Source organism: Monodon monoceros, unplaced genomic scaffold (genome assembly GCF_005190385.1).
Source record: "Monodon monoceros isolate NGI ecotype Baffin Bay Population unplaced genomic scaffold, NGI_Narwhal_1 Super_Scaffold_20, whole genome shotgun sequence".
NCBI lineage: Eukaryota > Metazoa > Chordata > Mammalia > Artiodactyla > Monodontidae > Monodon > Monodon monoceros.
In genome coordinates, this window is record NW_021703777.1 from 1,290,785 (window position 1) to 1,307,466 (window position 16,682).

At 47.3% G+C, this 16,682-nt stretch overlaps 1 protein-coding gene across 1 annotated transcript in view; it reads right to left on the reverse strand.

The window, feature by feature from the left end:
• PDGFC (platelet derived growth factor C) overlaps positions 1-16,276 on the reverse strand; it is a 217,561-nt gene extending 201,285 nt beyond the window's left edge. Inside the window, exon 1 of the mRNA XM_029235534.1 lies at positions 15,982-16,276. Coding sequence (XP_029091367.1) covers positions 15,982-16,204 — 223 coding nt within the window. The 5' untranslated portion in view covers positions 16,205-16,276. The remainder of the gene's footprint in view (positions 1-15,981) is intronic.
• Positions 16,277-16,682: the final 406 nt, after the last annotated feature.

The following is a 16,682-nucleotide window of genomic DNA, read 5'->3' on the forward strand; positions in this document are numbered from 1 at the left end:
TGGTCAACTAACTAATCTATGACAAAAGAGGTAAGGATATACAATGGCGAGAAGACAGCCTCTTCAATAAGTGGTGCTCAGATAACTGGACAGTTACATGTAAAAGAATGAAATTAGAACACTCCCTAACACCATGCACAAAAATAAACTCAAAATGGATTAGAGACCTAAATGTAAAGCCAGACACTATAAAACTCTTAGAGGAAAACATAGGAACAACACTCTTTGACATAAATTACAGGAAGATCTTTTATAACCCACCTCCTAGAGTAATGGAAATAAAAACGAAAATAAACAAATGGGACCTAATGAAACTTAAACGGTTTTGCACAGCAAAGGAAACCATAAACAAGACAAAAAGACAACCCTCAGAATGGGAGAAGATCTTTGCAAACCAATCAATGGACAAAGGATTATCTCCAAAGTATATAAACAGCTCATGCAGCTCAATATTAAAAAAACAAACAACCCAATCAACAAATGGGCAGAGACCTAAATAGACATTTCTCCAAAGAAGACATACAGATGGCCAAGAAGCACATGAAAAGCTGCTCAACATCACTATATTAGAGAAATGCAAATCAAAACTGCAATGAGGTACCACCTCACACCAGTTAGAATGGGTATCATCAGAAAACCTACAAAGAACAAATGCAGGAGAGGGTGTGGAGAAAAGGGAACCCTCTTGCACTGTTGGTGGGAATGTAAATTGGTACAGACACTATGGAGAACAATATGGAGGTTCCTTAAAAAACTAAAAATAGAACTACCATTCGACCCAGCCACTACTGGGCATATAACCCGAGAAAACCATAATTCAAAAGGACACATGTACCACAATGTTCACTGCAGCTCTATTTACAATAGCCAGGACATGGAAGCAACCTAAGTGTCCATCGACAGACGAAGACAATGGAATATTACTCAACCATAAAAAGAAACGAAATTGGGTCATTTGTAGAGACGTGGATGGACCTAGAGACAGAGTGAAGTCAGAAAGAGAAGAACAAATATCGTATACTAAGGCATATATGTGGAATCTAGACAAACGGTACAGATGAACCGGTTTGCAAGGCAGAAATAGAGACACAGATGTAGAGAACAAATGTATGGACACCAAGGGGGGAAAGGGGGCGGTGGGATGAACTGGGAGATTGGCATTGACATGTATACAGTGATATGTATAAAATGGATGACTAATAAGAACCTGCTGTATAAAAAAAAGTAAAATTCAAAACAAACAAAAGAGAAAAATACCGTACGCTAACACATATATATGGAATCTGAAAAAAAACGGCTCTGAAGAACCTAGGGGCAGGACAGGAATAAAGACACAGACGTAGAGAATGGACTCGAGGACACAGGGAAGGGGAAGGGGAAGCTGGGACGAAGTGAGAGAGTGGCATGGACATATATACACTACCAAACGTAAAATAGATAGCTAGTGGGAAGCAGCCACATAGCACAGGGACATCAGCTCGGTGCTCTGTGACCACCTAGAGGGGTGGGATAGGGAGGGTGGGAGGGAGACGCAAGAGGGAGGAGATATGGGGACATATGTATACGTATAGCTGATTCACTTTGTTATACAGCAGAAACTAACACACCATTGTAAAGCAATTATACTCCAATAAAGGTGTTTAAAAAAAAAAAAGATACATGTATATGTATAACTGAATCACTTTGCTGTACACCTGAAACTAACACAACATTGTATATCAACTCTCCTCCAATATAAAATAAAAATTAAAGTAACAAAGTGGTCATTGAATTTGAATTTCCATGGTTCTTTTTTAAACCTCTGCGGCTTTTTCTAGGTTAACAGTCTTCCCCATTAGTATTTTCACTGCTACACATGACCATATCTCCCACCACAGCCTTCACGCATCTTCCGTCCATGTCCACCCCCCAAGCCTGTCACCTCATTCTCCCTGTAGATGGACGAACCATGAGAAAACACCCACTCTCCTTAACTTTTCTCTCCTGTTATTTAGGAGACATTTGGCTGGACCCAAACCCCACTGCGGGGCTCTCTCCAGCCCACCAAAGAAGGAAACAAACATCTTCTGTCCTCCTTCCCCTCTGGGAGCACTCTCAGATCGCCCCCCCTTGATCCCTAAAACTCTCCCCAAAGTCTTACAGACTTTATGTCTCACTTCTCCACTTGAGCCCATAAACATTCTTCCTTCCACTTCTGCACCCCCTCATCACACTGAAGCGTTTTGGCTTTTGTTCCGTCTTCTGTCAGCATTGAAACATCACAAGCTGTTTATTCGCTGGTCCTCGTTTTCCTAAACTCTACTGTATTTTGTACTATCGTTTTCCTAAACTCTACTGTATTTTGTACTATCGGCCAGTTTCCTTGACTCCTCCTTCCCGTCCTTGGCGTCCTCATCCTTTACCTGCCTTAAGCCTCCTCCTTTCTTTCTCTCTCCCTCCCTCCCTCTCATTTCTCTCTGCTTCTTTTTCTCCTCTTCTCCCCGCTTTGTTTCCTTCCCTGTTTCCCTGCATGGACTCGTCTTCCTGGTTCCGGACCACAAAGGTGGGACTGCCTTGTCCTTCCACTTTGGGGTTCCCTGTCCAGCAGCTCCACTCCTGTCCCTATCTGCCACACACCACAAGGGCTCAGATGTACGTCCGGGCCAAGAATCCGATTTAAAAGCAGATCCTGGATTTTTCACAGACGTAAGGCCATCTAGCCCTAAGTTATTCATTAAAAGGAGGGTGGGGAAAAGGAAATAGCAAGTCACACATTACACAGAAACTATAATATCCACCATTGTCCCTTGTTTTTCAGGCCCACGGAGCCGGAGCAGTTCTTTCCGCTGCCAAAGCTCCAGCAACAACACGTGAAAGCTACCAGTACGGTGTGATGCAACCAATTTTCAGAACTTAGAAAGGCTCATTGATTTTTACTGCAGTTTCTTACACAATCCACTTCCTCTCAGGCCAAGCAAGCCACCCCTGAGAGAAGTTACAGGATGAATAAATGTTATGGTATCGACATAGAAATTATTTACTTTCCTTTCCTCACTTCAATTTCCAAATTTATTTCTGCCTTCCTCCCGCTAGCTATCACCAGCAACGTGCAGGACCACGCACCCCCTGCCCATCCCCCCCTTTATTGGACAATTGTGGCACAGCCCTCATGCCAATGTTAGGGGAGGTCAATTAATATTCTAATGCAATAAAGCAACTCTCTAAAGTAAGACAACTTGGGAAAGGATTTTTTACCTACACCTCAAGCAAGAGGAATGAATGTCACAGCAGGTTGATATAATAGCGGTTTTACTACATTAGCGGCAGAGTTACAGTAACCGTAAATCAGAACTTTGGTTGGCTTTCTACTTTACATACTTATAATTATGAGTCCACTCTTGCTATCCAGAACAATTATTTTACAATTAGTTGGGCCATGTCTGAGCCCAGAAGGAAAACTTCAATTTCAGTCATCTTATTTTCCTTGAATAGAACCCAGTGCTACCAAAACTCAGGTCAATTCAACTTTTCACACAAGGGTTTCTCACCGTTGTCTGAAGCTGAACCAACGTAAATGTAAATGCTCAGAATTTTAAGTACTTTTTCAAGCTGCCATATAAAATAGCAATAATGGGTCCCCACGCACCAAAGAAAAACAAACACACAAACAAACCAAAAAACTAAGCTTGTAACTTCATTTTCAAGGTGGAACATGGTCAGAGCCTATAAAACCTAATACCTAACCCTGAATTTGGACTGCAAATCTATCACTGAAACATCTAGTAAATGACTCAATTTGTTTACACAGCTCTGTACCTTTTTACGGCCTTTCCATAAAGAAGTCATTACATCCTTTCCCTTTATTTTGTTTAAGAGTGTTTGAATGAACCTCCGAACCACAAGCCAGTTAAACGAGCTCTCCTTAGATGGACGTGGTCTCATATAATTCACCACTACCGGGGAAATTTTCAAAACAATGTTTGTAGTTTGGAAACACCACCCACTCCCACACTCTCGAAGTACTTCCTGTGCTTTATGCAGTTTTAAACGTCCAGCAGATATATTAAATAAGTCCTCCTTTTCCATTTTTCCAAGTAAAAAGTGTGGCATTTGCACTTCTTCCAGAAGATGTGCACCTCTGAGTGTTTTGCTATAGGGTAGTTTGGCTGTTTGGAAATGACTGCAAAGGAAGATCGCAAGGAAATGTGGGATCCAGACACCTTAGTTGATTTCCGAGGACGTAAATGTTAGTTCTCAAAGGAAACCATCCTAAAGCAGTTAGCTTAATGGGTTGCCCAACAGGTGCCCAGCAAAAGTTATCAGTACGGGACTTCCCTGGTGGCGCAGTGGTTAAGAATCCGCCTGCCAATGCAGGGGACACGGGTTCGAGCCCTGGTCCGGGAAGATCCCACATGCCGCGGAGCAATTAAGCCCGTGCACCACAACTACTGAGCCTCTGCTCTAGAGCCCGCGAGCCACAACTACTGAGCCCACGCACCACAACTACTGAAGCCTGCACTCTAGAGCCCGTGCTCCGCAACAAGAGAAGCCACCACGATGAGAAGCCCGCGCACCACAACGAAGAGTAGCCCCCGCTCGCCGCAACCAGAGAAAGCCGGCGTGCAGCAATGAAGACCCAACACAGCCAATCAAAAGTTACCAGTACAGATTAAAGATAAATTTTCTACCATGACAAAACAGGTGCTTTCTTAAAACAAACACACAGATTATTTAATTCTTAATTTTACATTCTTAATCATGCCTGTAAACACCAAGCCTGTTAATTTTCTCAAGAAAACAGAGGTTAGAACCACTTTTTCAAGGGTTACCATTTATCAATGAGGTATCTAGAGTCAACATCCTGGCCAGATTTTGACCAGGAACACCTGCTAGTTTTTGATTGTGGATTTTTCTACAGCCAGACAGTTTTGCGACTAACACAAAATACAGATACAGCCGAGGCCATACACATCTCTAATATACAGGAAACTGCATCTGAAACTGTAAAAACATCGTATGCTATGAGATCTAGTCACCTGTATCACAAAGGCTGTCCACTGTCATGTGGACCTCCAGAAACAGAGTGTAGTTTAGTTTAGAGGTAAAAGTAAAGCAAGTCACGAAACATACGCATTGAGACATCGCTGCTTATCTAACAGGAAGCCTCCCCAATACCTTTTATTACCCACAACATAACCCTACTACCATCAGGGGAGACCCGCCCCCAGGACACCCCATCTGGGCCCTCGATGTGCACTAGCTAATTCGGTTTCTCGTTTTTTTGGTGTTCAGTCTCCTTTGAATGGCTAAGCAGATGGCAAGTCACACTCTAGTAAGAAGGAGTCTAGTCTATTTCCAAAGAAAAACATGAAAATGCTGGAAGCTACTGTGTTCTTCCTGTGTTCTTAAACCATTTGCACCCTACCACCACCATGCCTCAGGTTTAAAGTCAGATACATCAGAAATGAACCCTGCAGGTTCCCCTTTTTTCCAAACCCAGGAAGACATTTCCAGTAAGGAACTGAATACTTTTTTGTTCTCATCTCATCTCATCACATTTTAAGCAAACATTCCTTCTTCATACATGGATTTTAAACATCACCTGTTGCCACAGAAAAAGACATTATAACGCTTTAATGACTCCCAATTTGCATTTCTCATCACCTCAGCCTATGACTGTGTGTGGTAAATACAGGAAACAAGCTGTGATTCATTCCTCAGTTGGAAAAATAAAAAGATAAATAGTAGGACTCTTTAAAAGACAGATGTCCTTATAAACACCCAGCAAAAACAACTGCTAGAAACAACACAAGGTGAGCCCCTCGCAAGCCCAGCTTCTGTTGTTCATGGTTCCTGATCTCTGCAGTGACTCTCAAGGCAGGTGCAGGAGCCAGCTGGGCAGTGGAGCACAGAAGCCCATCCCCATCTGGCAAACGCTGAGAAGCTTAAAATAGTACGCACTCACGAACAAGGCTTCCCTGGAATGCAAATGGCCTGCCTTCAAACAAAATAGCATGGCATCCACATCACATCGAATGCATTCATTTCAAATCCTTAAATACCTCAAAATATTTCTAGCATTGGGTCCAGGGAACCAGGACAAACCTCCCCAGAGGTTACTCAATGCAAACTAACCTCACAGGAATTAATTTTCCAGGAAATTCAACATCCTTTCCCTTAAAAGTATAAAGGCCGTTTTCCTCGCTCCTTGCAAGGGAATATAGCTTCATCACACTGATTCTACGTGTGCTGCCCCTTTATCACATCCTGTCCCACACCCGGCCTCCTTCTGCATGCCATCCGTTTTGTGAATGAAGTGTGAAATTAGCACTTTGTTTACATAAAGCAGGCAGCAGAGATGGCATGGACACAGGCTTAGCTTATCTGAGTGTCACTGAGGCTGTGCAGCCTGCACTCGGACCCGTTCAGAACCTCCCAAGAAAACCCCAATAAGCCCTTAGCCACTCACACCGAAGTGGAACTGCTACCTGCCTGCCTAGAAAGCAACTGGAAAGAAAAGGTTTGACTCAACCTTAAGCATGAAGACAACTTTTCCTTTTTTTAAATTAAAGCTGATTTACAATGTTGTGTTAGTTTCAAGTGTACAGCAAAGTGATGCAGTTACACACACACACACATATGTATCTCTATCTATGATTTTTCACATTCTTTTCCCTTCTAGGTTATTACAAAATACTGAGTGGAGCTCCCTGTGCTCTACAGTCGGTCCTTGTTGGTTATCCATTTTATATACAGTAGTGTGTATCTGCTAATCGCAACCTCCTAATTTACCCCTCCTCCACTTTCCCCCTTGGTAACCTTCAGCTGTTTTTCTATGTCTGTGAGTCTGAGTCTGTTTTGTAAGTAAGTTCACCTCTATCATGTTTTATATGGAATCAATAGATTCCACATCTAAGTGATATCACATGATATTTGCCTTTCTGTGTCTGACTTCACTCTGTATGACAGACTCTAGCTCCATCCATGTCACTGCAAATGGCATTATTTCATTCTTTTTTATGGCTTGGTAATATTCCATTGTATATATGCACCACATCTTCTTTAGCCATTCACCTGTCGATGGACATTTAGGTTGCTTCCATGTCCTGGCTATTGTAAATAGAGCTGCAATGAACATTGTGAATTATGTTTTAAATTAAGTAATTTTATTATAAAAATTACTCTTTTTGAATTATGGTTTTCTCAGGGTATATGCCCAGGAGTGGGATTGCTGGGTCACATGGTAGCTCTATTTTTAGTTGTTTAAGGAACCTCCATACTGTTCTCCATAGTGGCTGCATCAATTTACATTCCTACCAGCAGTGCAAGAGGGTTCCCTTTTCTCCACACCCTCTCCAGCATTTCTTGTTTGCAGAGTAAAGACAACCTTCTCCTGGATTCTGCTTCTGAGCTGCCCTGCACACAGCACCAGGGCCTTACATCTCCCCTGCCTCTGTTCATCCTCAACCCCAGACTTGCTTCTATCCTGGGCTGCAGGCTGTCCCCTTGGCCTAGAACACTTTCCTCTTCTCCCTTCTCAAGCCCACTTCAAAGTATGCCATCTCCCCCGTGGGAGCTTTTCTCCATGCGCTTCTTTTCCGCGTGGAATCCACCACCTGGTCAATCACCAGAGGATCCGGGGGGTCACGGTAAAGCCCTCTGCGTTCCCACAGCTCCTGGAGCCCAGAACCAACAGACCTGGAGATAAACTCCAGAGCTGCCATCCTCCTCGGACAGTGCTTCGCAAGGGCAAGGGCTGCATCTCCTTCTCTGTGTACCCGGCACCTCGGGCAGAGCTTAGCACAGAGCACAAGCTCATAAACTGCTGTTTAAAAACAATGTTCTAATAAAACGTTAGACCATTAACTCATGACGGGGGAGGCGCGTGGCTGAGTCCTGGCTTGTAGTCAGACCCGGGTCCAAACGTTCACCAGCTGTGCGACCTTGGCTACTTGGCCAGCCTGGCCTCGGTGTTCCTCCCAATAGCGCAGGGGGGGGGGGGGGGGGGGGGTCACAGAGATGAACTGTGGACTGTCTGCAAACACTGAGCACCAGCGCCGCACCCAGCGGGCTCTCGGGGAGTCATCATCAACATCACAAGACCAGAGACCCACCAGGGACCCTTTGGTCCCACTGAATCGCCCCCCCGTGGCGGCATCCAAATACTGCCCTTCCCGGGAGCGCGTCCCGGTTTCTCATCAGCGCGCAGCGTATACAGGTGCAACGCAAAGCCGCGTCCTTGCGCTGGCTACCATCGACGGGCCTCGTGCTGTCTGGGGATGGTGTTTTCTCTCAAAGAGCCAGACACCCGCTTTGCCTGCCGCCCCCAGACACTGCAACAACCCGACACACCATCCCTTAATTGAGAGATGGTTCAACTACTCTTCAATGGGGAAAATGCCAAATCCGAAAAAAAAAAAAAATCACAGTTTGAAAATAAAAAGGAATTAAGCCTAACACCACGAAAGCTAAATTAGTGAAGCTAGCCTGGCAAAGATGGTTTGGCTTTGCAACAAGGCAGATGTCCAAGGGGGGCGGCTGCCCCATCACCGCGGGACTGGGAATAACCACTTGAAGGTGGGGCAGAGAGCCCGACGTGAAGGCAGATGGCAGATAAGAGGGGCTGAACTCCATCTGAAATGTATCCTCCCGACCTAAACCACAGAATGAGCTCATGCTACCAAAAACATCACGCTTACGAACTTGGCTTTAAGGATAAACGTAATTAACATAACTCCTCTTTATAACTGTAGCTCATTTGTTCTCAGATTCTGAACTCTGTAAACAAAATTTTTTACAAAGGTAAATGAATTCTGTTTTAGGCAAGCTGTTCGAGTCCACAGCTACGAATTTATCTCCTTGATGCTCTTGATTTAAGAGCAGTCTGAACCTCTGAATAGAATGCCCTGTATAATATAGGGTAAATAAAGGCTAAAGTCACTCATTACATCCATTGCAAAAGAATAACAGGCTGTGTGTTCTAGAGCTCACTAAACCATGCTTATTTACTCACTTCTACGGTACTTCACCACTGAGACATCCTGCTAACTAAAATGTTCAAAATTGTTAAAAAAAAAAAAAAAAAAAGAAAGAAACAAAGAAAAGAAAACCTCCCAGTGGAACCAAGATTTCCCATGTCAACCTTCCCCCTCAGCATCAAGAAATATGGCAAAATATGCCAATCAACATTGTTCATCCACGGACCCGCTGAAAATTCGATCCCAGCCCATCACAGTAACAATTCTAAAGGAAGTATTTCAAGTCATTTGCCAAACTGGCAGATTTCTACCCCAACAGAGGTGTTACCGTAGACCTTGGCCAGAGTATCTGCTCTGCATCGTTAATAGGATTATTCCGAGATTGTTGTCCTTAGCGTGCCCGTAAAGAATGTTTCAGGATCAAGGGAGCCCAAGCTGCCCTTACAACCCCCAAAGCACAAAACCTCCCAGAACAGTAAAGAAATGCATTTATGCCAAGTGTTGGAATTTTGAAACTAGAACGCCATTTGCCTCACTGGTTCCCATGGAAGGAAAACATATCAGCCCACAAGCCGTTGAACCCGGCTACCCTCCAGCGCGACCTTGACAAAGTCACCTCGGTGGTCTAGGCCTCACGGTACACATCACTGTGGACGGACTCCTGGGACCCTTCCGGCCCTGACAGTCCACCTGCCAGAATTACTGCGGATTTCTATCCTGTGCACGTTCTCCGTGAGCCACAAGCAGAAGGTGGGAAGCACACTGATGCTGGAGTGTGTCAGCCATTCAACCTCACCATTCTGCGCAGTCCTGGGTCCAGATCACATGCGTGCGACCCAGCTGCAGCACTACAGAGGTGCACAGCCCCGTGGCACTTTTAAGACAGTAACTAGCACCGCTTCTAGAAAACCTACCCACCGGCTTGGTACACACGCTCCTGGTCACGTGGTACATTTACCAAGATGATAAAGTAGAACCCTCACTGGTGGCTCCCATCCCAACCAATAAGCAAGCGCATCTTGCTTTGCAAAAAGTCAAGCAATGGTGAAAGTTCCAGTATCAGAAAGCCACCTTCCAAGACGGGCTGCTGTTCCAGGCAATACCAGAGTCCTGCTTAAGCAAGGCACCGCATCCAGAACCGTCTAACAAATATTTACTCTATGCCACCCTTCGTTCCAGGCGCTGGCGCACCCATAAAGGGCAAGTCTGACGGGGCCACGCTCTCAGGGGCCTTACATTCTACAGGGGTGGCAGGGAGACAATAAATAAACCAATAAACAAGCAGAATATCACAGTGGTAAGTGCTATGCAGTGAATTACCCTTGACGTGATAAACAGGGGTGGTTAATGAAAGTGGTTAGAAAAAAGACCTCGCAGAGAAGGTGGTCTCTTTAACCCAGATGGCAGGAATGTGGTACCCAGGCCAAAGCAGCTGCCCGGTGTTGCCTGGGGAACCAGGAACAGGCACCTGAGGGCTGCAATCCCACGCCACGCGTGCCACGTCCCCTGCCGCGTCTCACCCCCAGGCCTCCACCCTTGACAGGCTCGAAGCAAAGAAGCTGCAGGAAGGAGGCTTGAAGGAGGCTGTACCCTTTCTTCTCTCTGGGTCCTTCAAGCTGCAAGTGGGTCGGGCCCGAGTGCCCAGCAATGGGGAGAAGAGACAGGAGTTTTAACTCCCCTGTGAACTAAACTGTCCATAGCTGAAAGTGTCAAAAGGCTTAAGCATCAGTGTGGCAGGCGCAGGAGGGATCCATCAGGAAGGAGGCCAGCAGGGTTGGAGCAGTGTCCCCGATGTCCCCAGCTGTGCCGGGCATTAACGCTGTGGCTTCTGCTCAAAGATGCTCCATCTGTCCTGGAGGAGTGGCCAGGCTCCTTCTCAACCCACTGGCGATGTTTCAGTATTTCCACAATGGGTGTGGTCGTACCCCGTGCTTACCAGCCAAAAATCGACCACTAGACGTATCCTCAGGAGACAGAGAAGGGGGATGCGAGGGAAAAAAATCACAGGTGGAGGCAGTGGTAGAGAAAAATAATTCACAGAGACTGTTTAACCAACGAGCGTTCAGAAATTATATGGCGTCATACAGAGATATTCTGGCTACAGATAACACTTGCAAATAGAACCATCAGAGACATCAAAAGCAGGCCAAGTAAATGAAGGGACTTTTATTACGACTTCTACCATGTTGGTTGATACAAACAGAAACCTCCCCTCTGCTCAGTGCTCTGGAATAACCTAAATGGGAAAAGAATTTGAGAAAGAATAGATGTATGTATACATACGACTGAATCACTTTGCTGTACACCTGAAACTAACACAACATTGTTAATCAACTATACTCTGATATAAAATAAAATAAAATTTCTTTAAAAAGAAAAAAAAGAAGCATCAAGGGAAATGTTTAGCAGTCTTGGGAACATTTCGGGGGGAAGGTGGACATTACAAATGCACTGATTCAATTATTTTTTATTTAACACACATCACATTATCATTAGATTTCTATTTCTACAAAAAGTGTGCAAGTTTATAGATAAAACAATTTTTTGCACCAAAATGTTGAAAAAAACATGTAGTAGAAGAGAATGTCAAGAAGATATGTAAGGAATAAGTTTCAGGAAGGATGAACTAAGAATAAACCAAGCTAAGACGTTGGTGCCCGACACAGGGCACTACAAAATACACCAAGGAGGAAAGTGTAGAGTCGGCCCCCAGCATCTATTTACAACTATCCAACAAATGATATATAGTTCCTGAGGCTTCGTACAGACCTTTTTACTTTCTAATCACCTTTCAGAGGTAAACACCAAGTTTATAAGATTAAGGGTAGAAGGTAACAGCTGGGAGAAGAGGAAATGTCACCATAAAATAGAAGGGGGATTTTTTGTCACCTATGGTGAAAAGCAATATTCATCATTACATAATGGTGCTTCACTTCTCCAACTTCCTCAACTACCCCAAACAGAGCAGAGAACCAGGAGGAAGTTAAAAAACAAAAAAAAACCCCTCTAGATAACAAAAATAAATGTCACAAAGGTCATGCACGACAACTTATAGACTAACAGGAAAGTCCCCTGGGTCCTCGGGCAGAGCTATGTACTCTTGGACACTATTCTAAAGGTTGTGACGATCTGCCTTGCAGTAAATACAGCTTTGAAGCTGCTACCTAGGGCAGAGGGGAGGGGAGTGGATATGGGCACACTGGCAATGGGAGGAGGGGTGAGCTGGCACTGAAAGAGACGCACTGAAAAGCCGTAAACACAAGACACACGTACTGAGCGAGGCACCAGGGGACCATCTGTCCCCAAAGTAAATGGCCGCACAGGCCACAGAAGCCCTTGAGGACAAGTGCGCAAACAATAAACGATGCTCAGTGGGGAAAGGGAAGGGGGAGGGGCAATCTGGGGTAGGGGATTAGAAGGTACGCTATTATTATGTTGAAAATAAGCTACGAGGATATATTACACCACACAGGAATGTAGCCGATATTTTACAGTAACTATAAACGGAGGATAACCTTTAACAATCATGAATCACTATACTGTACACCTGTAACTTACCTAACATTATACATCAACTGCACTTAAATTTTTTAAAATAACGTTCGTAAGGAAAACCCTAATCAACAGAGACATATCCCAAATCTACACTCACAACAGTTAATAGAACAGTCAGAAGCATGTTTCAGGGCTATGGGTAAATTAAAATCCCTCCCCAGTGACACAAGGTGGGTGAGGCCTCATCCCACCGACAACCCTGTGATTGGCATCTACTGGGGCTAAACACACGCGGTAAACAAAGTAAGCTGTGTTCCGTTTCGCTTGAGACGCGCCTGATTCCCTCTGCTACAGCCCGGAAGCAGCATCCCAGAACGCGCCCATTTCCTGGGAGGAGTCCTCTCCTAAAAGGAGTGCATGCAGACCACACTCATTTCCCCATGGCCGTACAGCGCGTCCAGGCCAGAAACCCTACCTGCGTCAGCGTTCTCATCTTTCATCTCCCTCTCTACGTTAAATCTGGGGGCAGATCCTTGGTGGATATGTGAGACTTCATTGTCAGCAGTCAGATTAAGAATGAAAGACACAAAGGCGGGAGTTCCCTGTGGTCCAGCGGTTAGTTAGGGCTCCGCGCTTTCACTCATGGAGCCCAGGTTCAATGCTTGGTCTGGGAACTAAGCTCCCACAAGCTGCGCAGCGAGACCAAAAAAAAAAAAAAAAAAAAAGACACAAAGGCACCTCATAGTACTGGAGGATAAAATTATTTTTCCAGTAAAGTGGCAAGAACTGCAACAGAGTTTTGAGGAGAGAAACAACTAACTAAAACAGGGTAAGTGACACTGACCCCTCACACCTAATTTTGAAGTGCCTCCCTTGCCCCAGTCTAAATCCAAGTGCCCAGCATCGGTTAGAGCAATCAATTTCCATGTTTGACAGGGCTCAGGACACCCAGTTGATTTTGAAACTGAGCAGGCCTGGGGATCTGATGGAGTCAACCCCACAGGAGACTCTGGAATTCTCCAGGGAAGAGAGTAACCATCCATCGGGGAGGGGGGTGGTCAATGGTGGACAGAATGACCTCCGACTGTCACAACAGATCAATTTGGACATCTCACATTTAGCACTTCTTCGAAGACCTTTCTGAATATGACACAGTGCACAGACTGGGTGAATGGCGTTTTCTATGTGGTACCCTCAGGTGGGTCTGTACTGGGGGAATTAGACTCTCATCTACATTGAGAAGCAACAGGGCAATCAGAAACCAATCATAATTCAGTAAGAGGGAAAAAAAAAATGCCCACATGACGGAATGGAAAAGTTGAAAGCCACAAAAAGAGGAGAAAGTTCCAGCAAAGCCGCTCACTTTCCTGGGGGATCTTCCTTAGCACCCACCTGTTACCCTCGCATCCTGGAACCTTCCATGCGCGGGAAGATAGCTCTACACCGCCCCCTAGCGCTGGCCGCCCCGCTTCTCAGGCTGAGCACCGCAAGGTGAGCGGTTCCTCCACCTCCACTTACTTCCGGCTGCCAACCCTCCCAAAGGCTAAACATAGACCAGTCCTCTGCACACAGATTAGGAAACCACCCGGCTATTTTTAGCATCATGCATCTTAGGAATGGAAATGGCCCAGCCTCTGACGGCAACACAATGTGTGTGGCCTGGCTTCACGAACCCACTTCTCAGGAGGGGGGTGAATCGACCCCGGAAAGTGGCCAAAGACCCCGGTGAAAGTTCTGGGCCTCGTTACAAAGCGACGATGGCACGTGGACCACAAGAAAGAATGGCAAGGAGAGGACAATGACAAGTACAAGTCGCGAAGGGACTCGGGAAGATGAGAGATGCCAGGACAGGCCTGATAAGTAAGTCAGAGCATTAGGAGAAAGGATCTGGGATGGAAAAAATAAAAAAAACAGAAGCCAGGAGCCAGGGATACGGTGCATGGTCATTTGGGGAAACGTGGTCCAGTCAGAAGCGATATTTTGAACTGGGCATTTATTTTACGTGATAAAGAACAGAGGTTGGTCTGATCCGTCTCCTGCCAGGGTACAAGTGGCGCTGTGGCTTCTTTGATCCCCCCCCCCCCCCCCCCCCGCCCTGTCCCCGCGCCCCCGGCCCTCTGCAGTCCCCGTGATTGGACGTGGATCCCTTTGATCAGCAGCTCAAGCAGCCTGCAGGTGCCCCGTCCCATCACATCACCAAGTCGTAAGAAGCAACCACAGTACCATCAGCTGATAAATGGTGATGCCTTGTCTTGCTGCCCAAACAGCGAGTACAGATAATGGCTACAAAGGTCCCAGGAATCCTTATTTTCTCTCTTTTTGGACTCTAGAACTTTCTGTGCTTTCTTAAAGGTGAACACTCTGGAGAGTTTCAATCCAAACTTGAAGCTCTGAGACACCCCCCACAAAACCTACAGAAAAAGTTGCTTGTGACTTAAAAACACAGTTCAGGGCATTCTGATCTCCTAGGCACATGCTGCTCACGTTCGTTTCGCACGGTTCATGAAGTGACAGCCTTCTTGCATTCTGAACAGATGGCATATAAAGCAGTAAAAACATGTACATTTCTTTTCAAATAACACCGAGAGCCGCCACTTGTAAACAGGGTGTTTAATATTCTAATTTTAGACAGCCTGCATTGACATTGCGGTTTCATGTGCAGTATAAAATTTCTATTTACAAAGTAGTCTCAAAAATGACTTCATAATGTTAGATCAAGAGCAAAAGGGTTTAGAAATTGAATGATGTAAATCATATGGGGTTCAGAGGCTAAGCAAATTACACACCCTGAAGCAGCCCTGGCTTTATGAAAGGAGCCTTTCTCCAGCTCTGTGCGATCCCAGCCCAAGGGAACTTGCATCTGAGAGTTTTCTAAACATTTCAGGTACACTTGAAAGGTGAAAGTAATTCTCATTTCCTATGCAGGATTAAGTCGCTTCCAGCACACACAAACTAGCAGTCACTCACCATCGCATAGAAAAACACACCACCAGAAAGGTAAGGGCTTCAGGAGTACAAAGGCACATTAAAAAAAAAAAAAAAAAGAGCACAAGAGAAATACACTTTTTTAATTCCCCCCTGCACACGTCCACGGGGCCCTCGACCTCTTGGCTTGCTATCTACTTACTGATTAATTGATGCCTTTCCACAGCGAGCGCTTCAATTAATGCGGCTGACACACGTCCTGGGACACCCCTCCCCAGGGCAAAAAGCTCGGAGGAGAGTCAAACATGCCAGGACGCGTTCGTGTCGGACTCGGGTCTAGAGGCAGTTCTCGAACTTAGGACTCCGGCGACGAGAGGTCTTGCAAGCGCGCTGGCCCTGACGCCCCCCAGGGCTCCCAGCATGTCCGCGCTGCGGCGGCGCCTGCGGGGACACTCAGGCTGCCCCGCTGGAGCCCGGCGGCCGCTGCCCCAGCCGCAGGCTGCGAGGAAGCTCCGCGAACGCGGCGCGCGGGCCGGGGTGCGTCCCGCCCGGGCGCGCCGGGCGGCGCGGGCGGCGCGGCAGGGGACGGAGCGGGGGCACTCACCGTTCTGCTCCTTGGTGCTGGCGAGCTGGAGCTTGCTGCTCAGGCTGGACTCAGCCCGGGTCCCGGGTCTCTGGCCGGCCAGGGCGGATGTCAGCAGCAGGAGCCCGAAGAGGAGCATTGGGCTGAGCGGGCGGGCGCGCGGGCGGCGGGCACTGGGGCGGCGGGGCTGCGGGCCGGGCTCAGCGCCGCCGAGCCCCGCGGGCTCCTTCCCACATCCTCCCATCCAAGGCTTTCTCCGAGGGCCCTCTTCGGCGTCTCCAGTTTGCGCCGAGGATCAAAGCAGAACCTGGACCTGAACCAGTTCCCCGAGGTCTGAACAGATCCTGCGCCGCGCCGCGGCGGCGGGGGGGGGGGGGGGGGGGGGGGGGGGGGGGAGGCGAGGGGGGGGGGGGGACGCGGGGGCCGCGCGCGCCGCCGAGGAGTCCCCGGCCAGGGCCCCGAGCACCTGTCAGCCGGCCGACGGCCCGGCGGCGGGTCGGGGGTCGCGCGGGGCCGGCCTGCAGCCCGCGGGGCGGCCGGCACCTTCCAATCGATCACAGAGCTGCCGGTCGGGGCGCTCTCCGGGCGCCGCGGCCGCCCCGCCCCCAGCTCGAGGGGGAGGGGAGGCCCAGGCGCGGGCGCGGCGCCGGGGCCGGGGGGTGTCCCGAGCGGGGCCGGGGTCCCGGCCAAGGCCGCCCAGGGCCGGGCGCACGGAGGCCGCG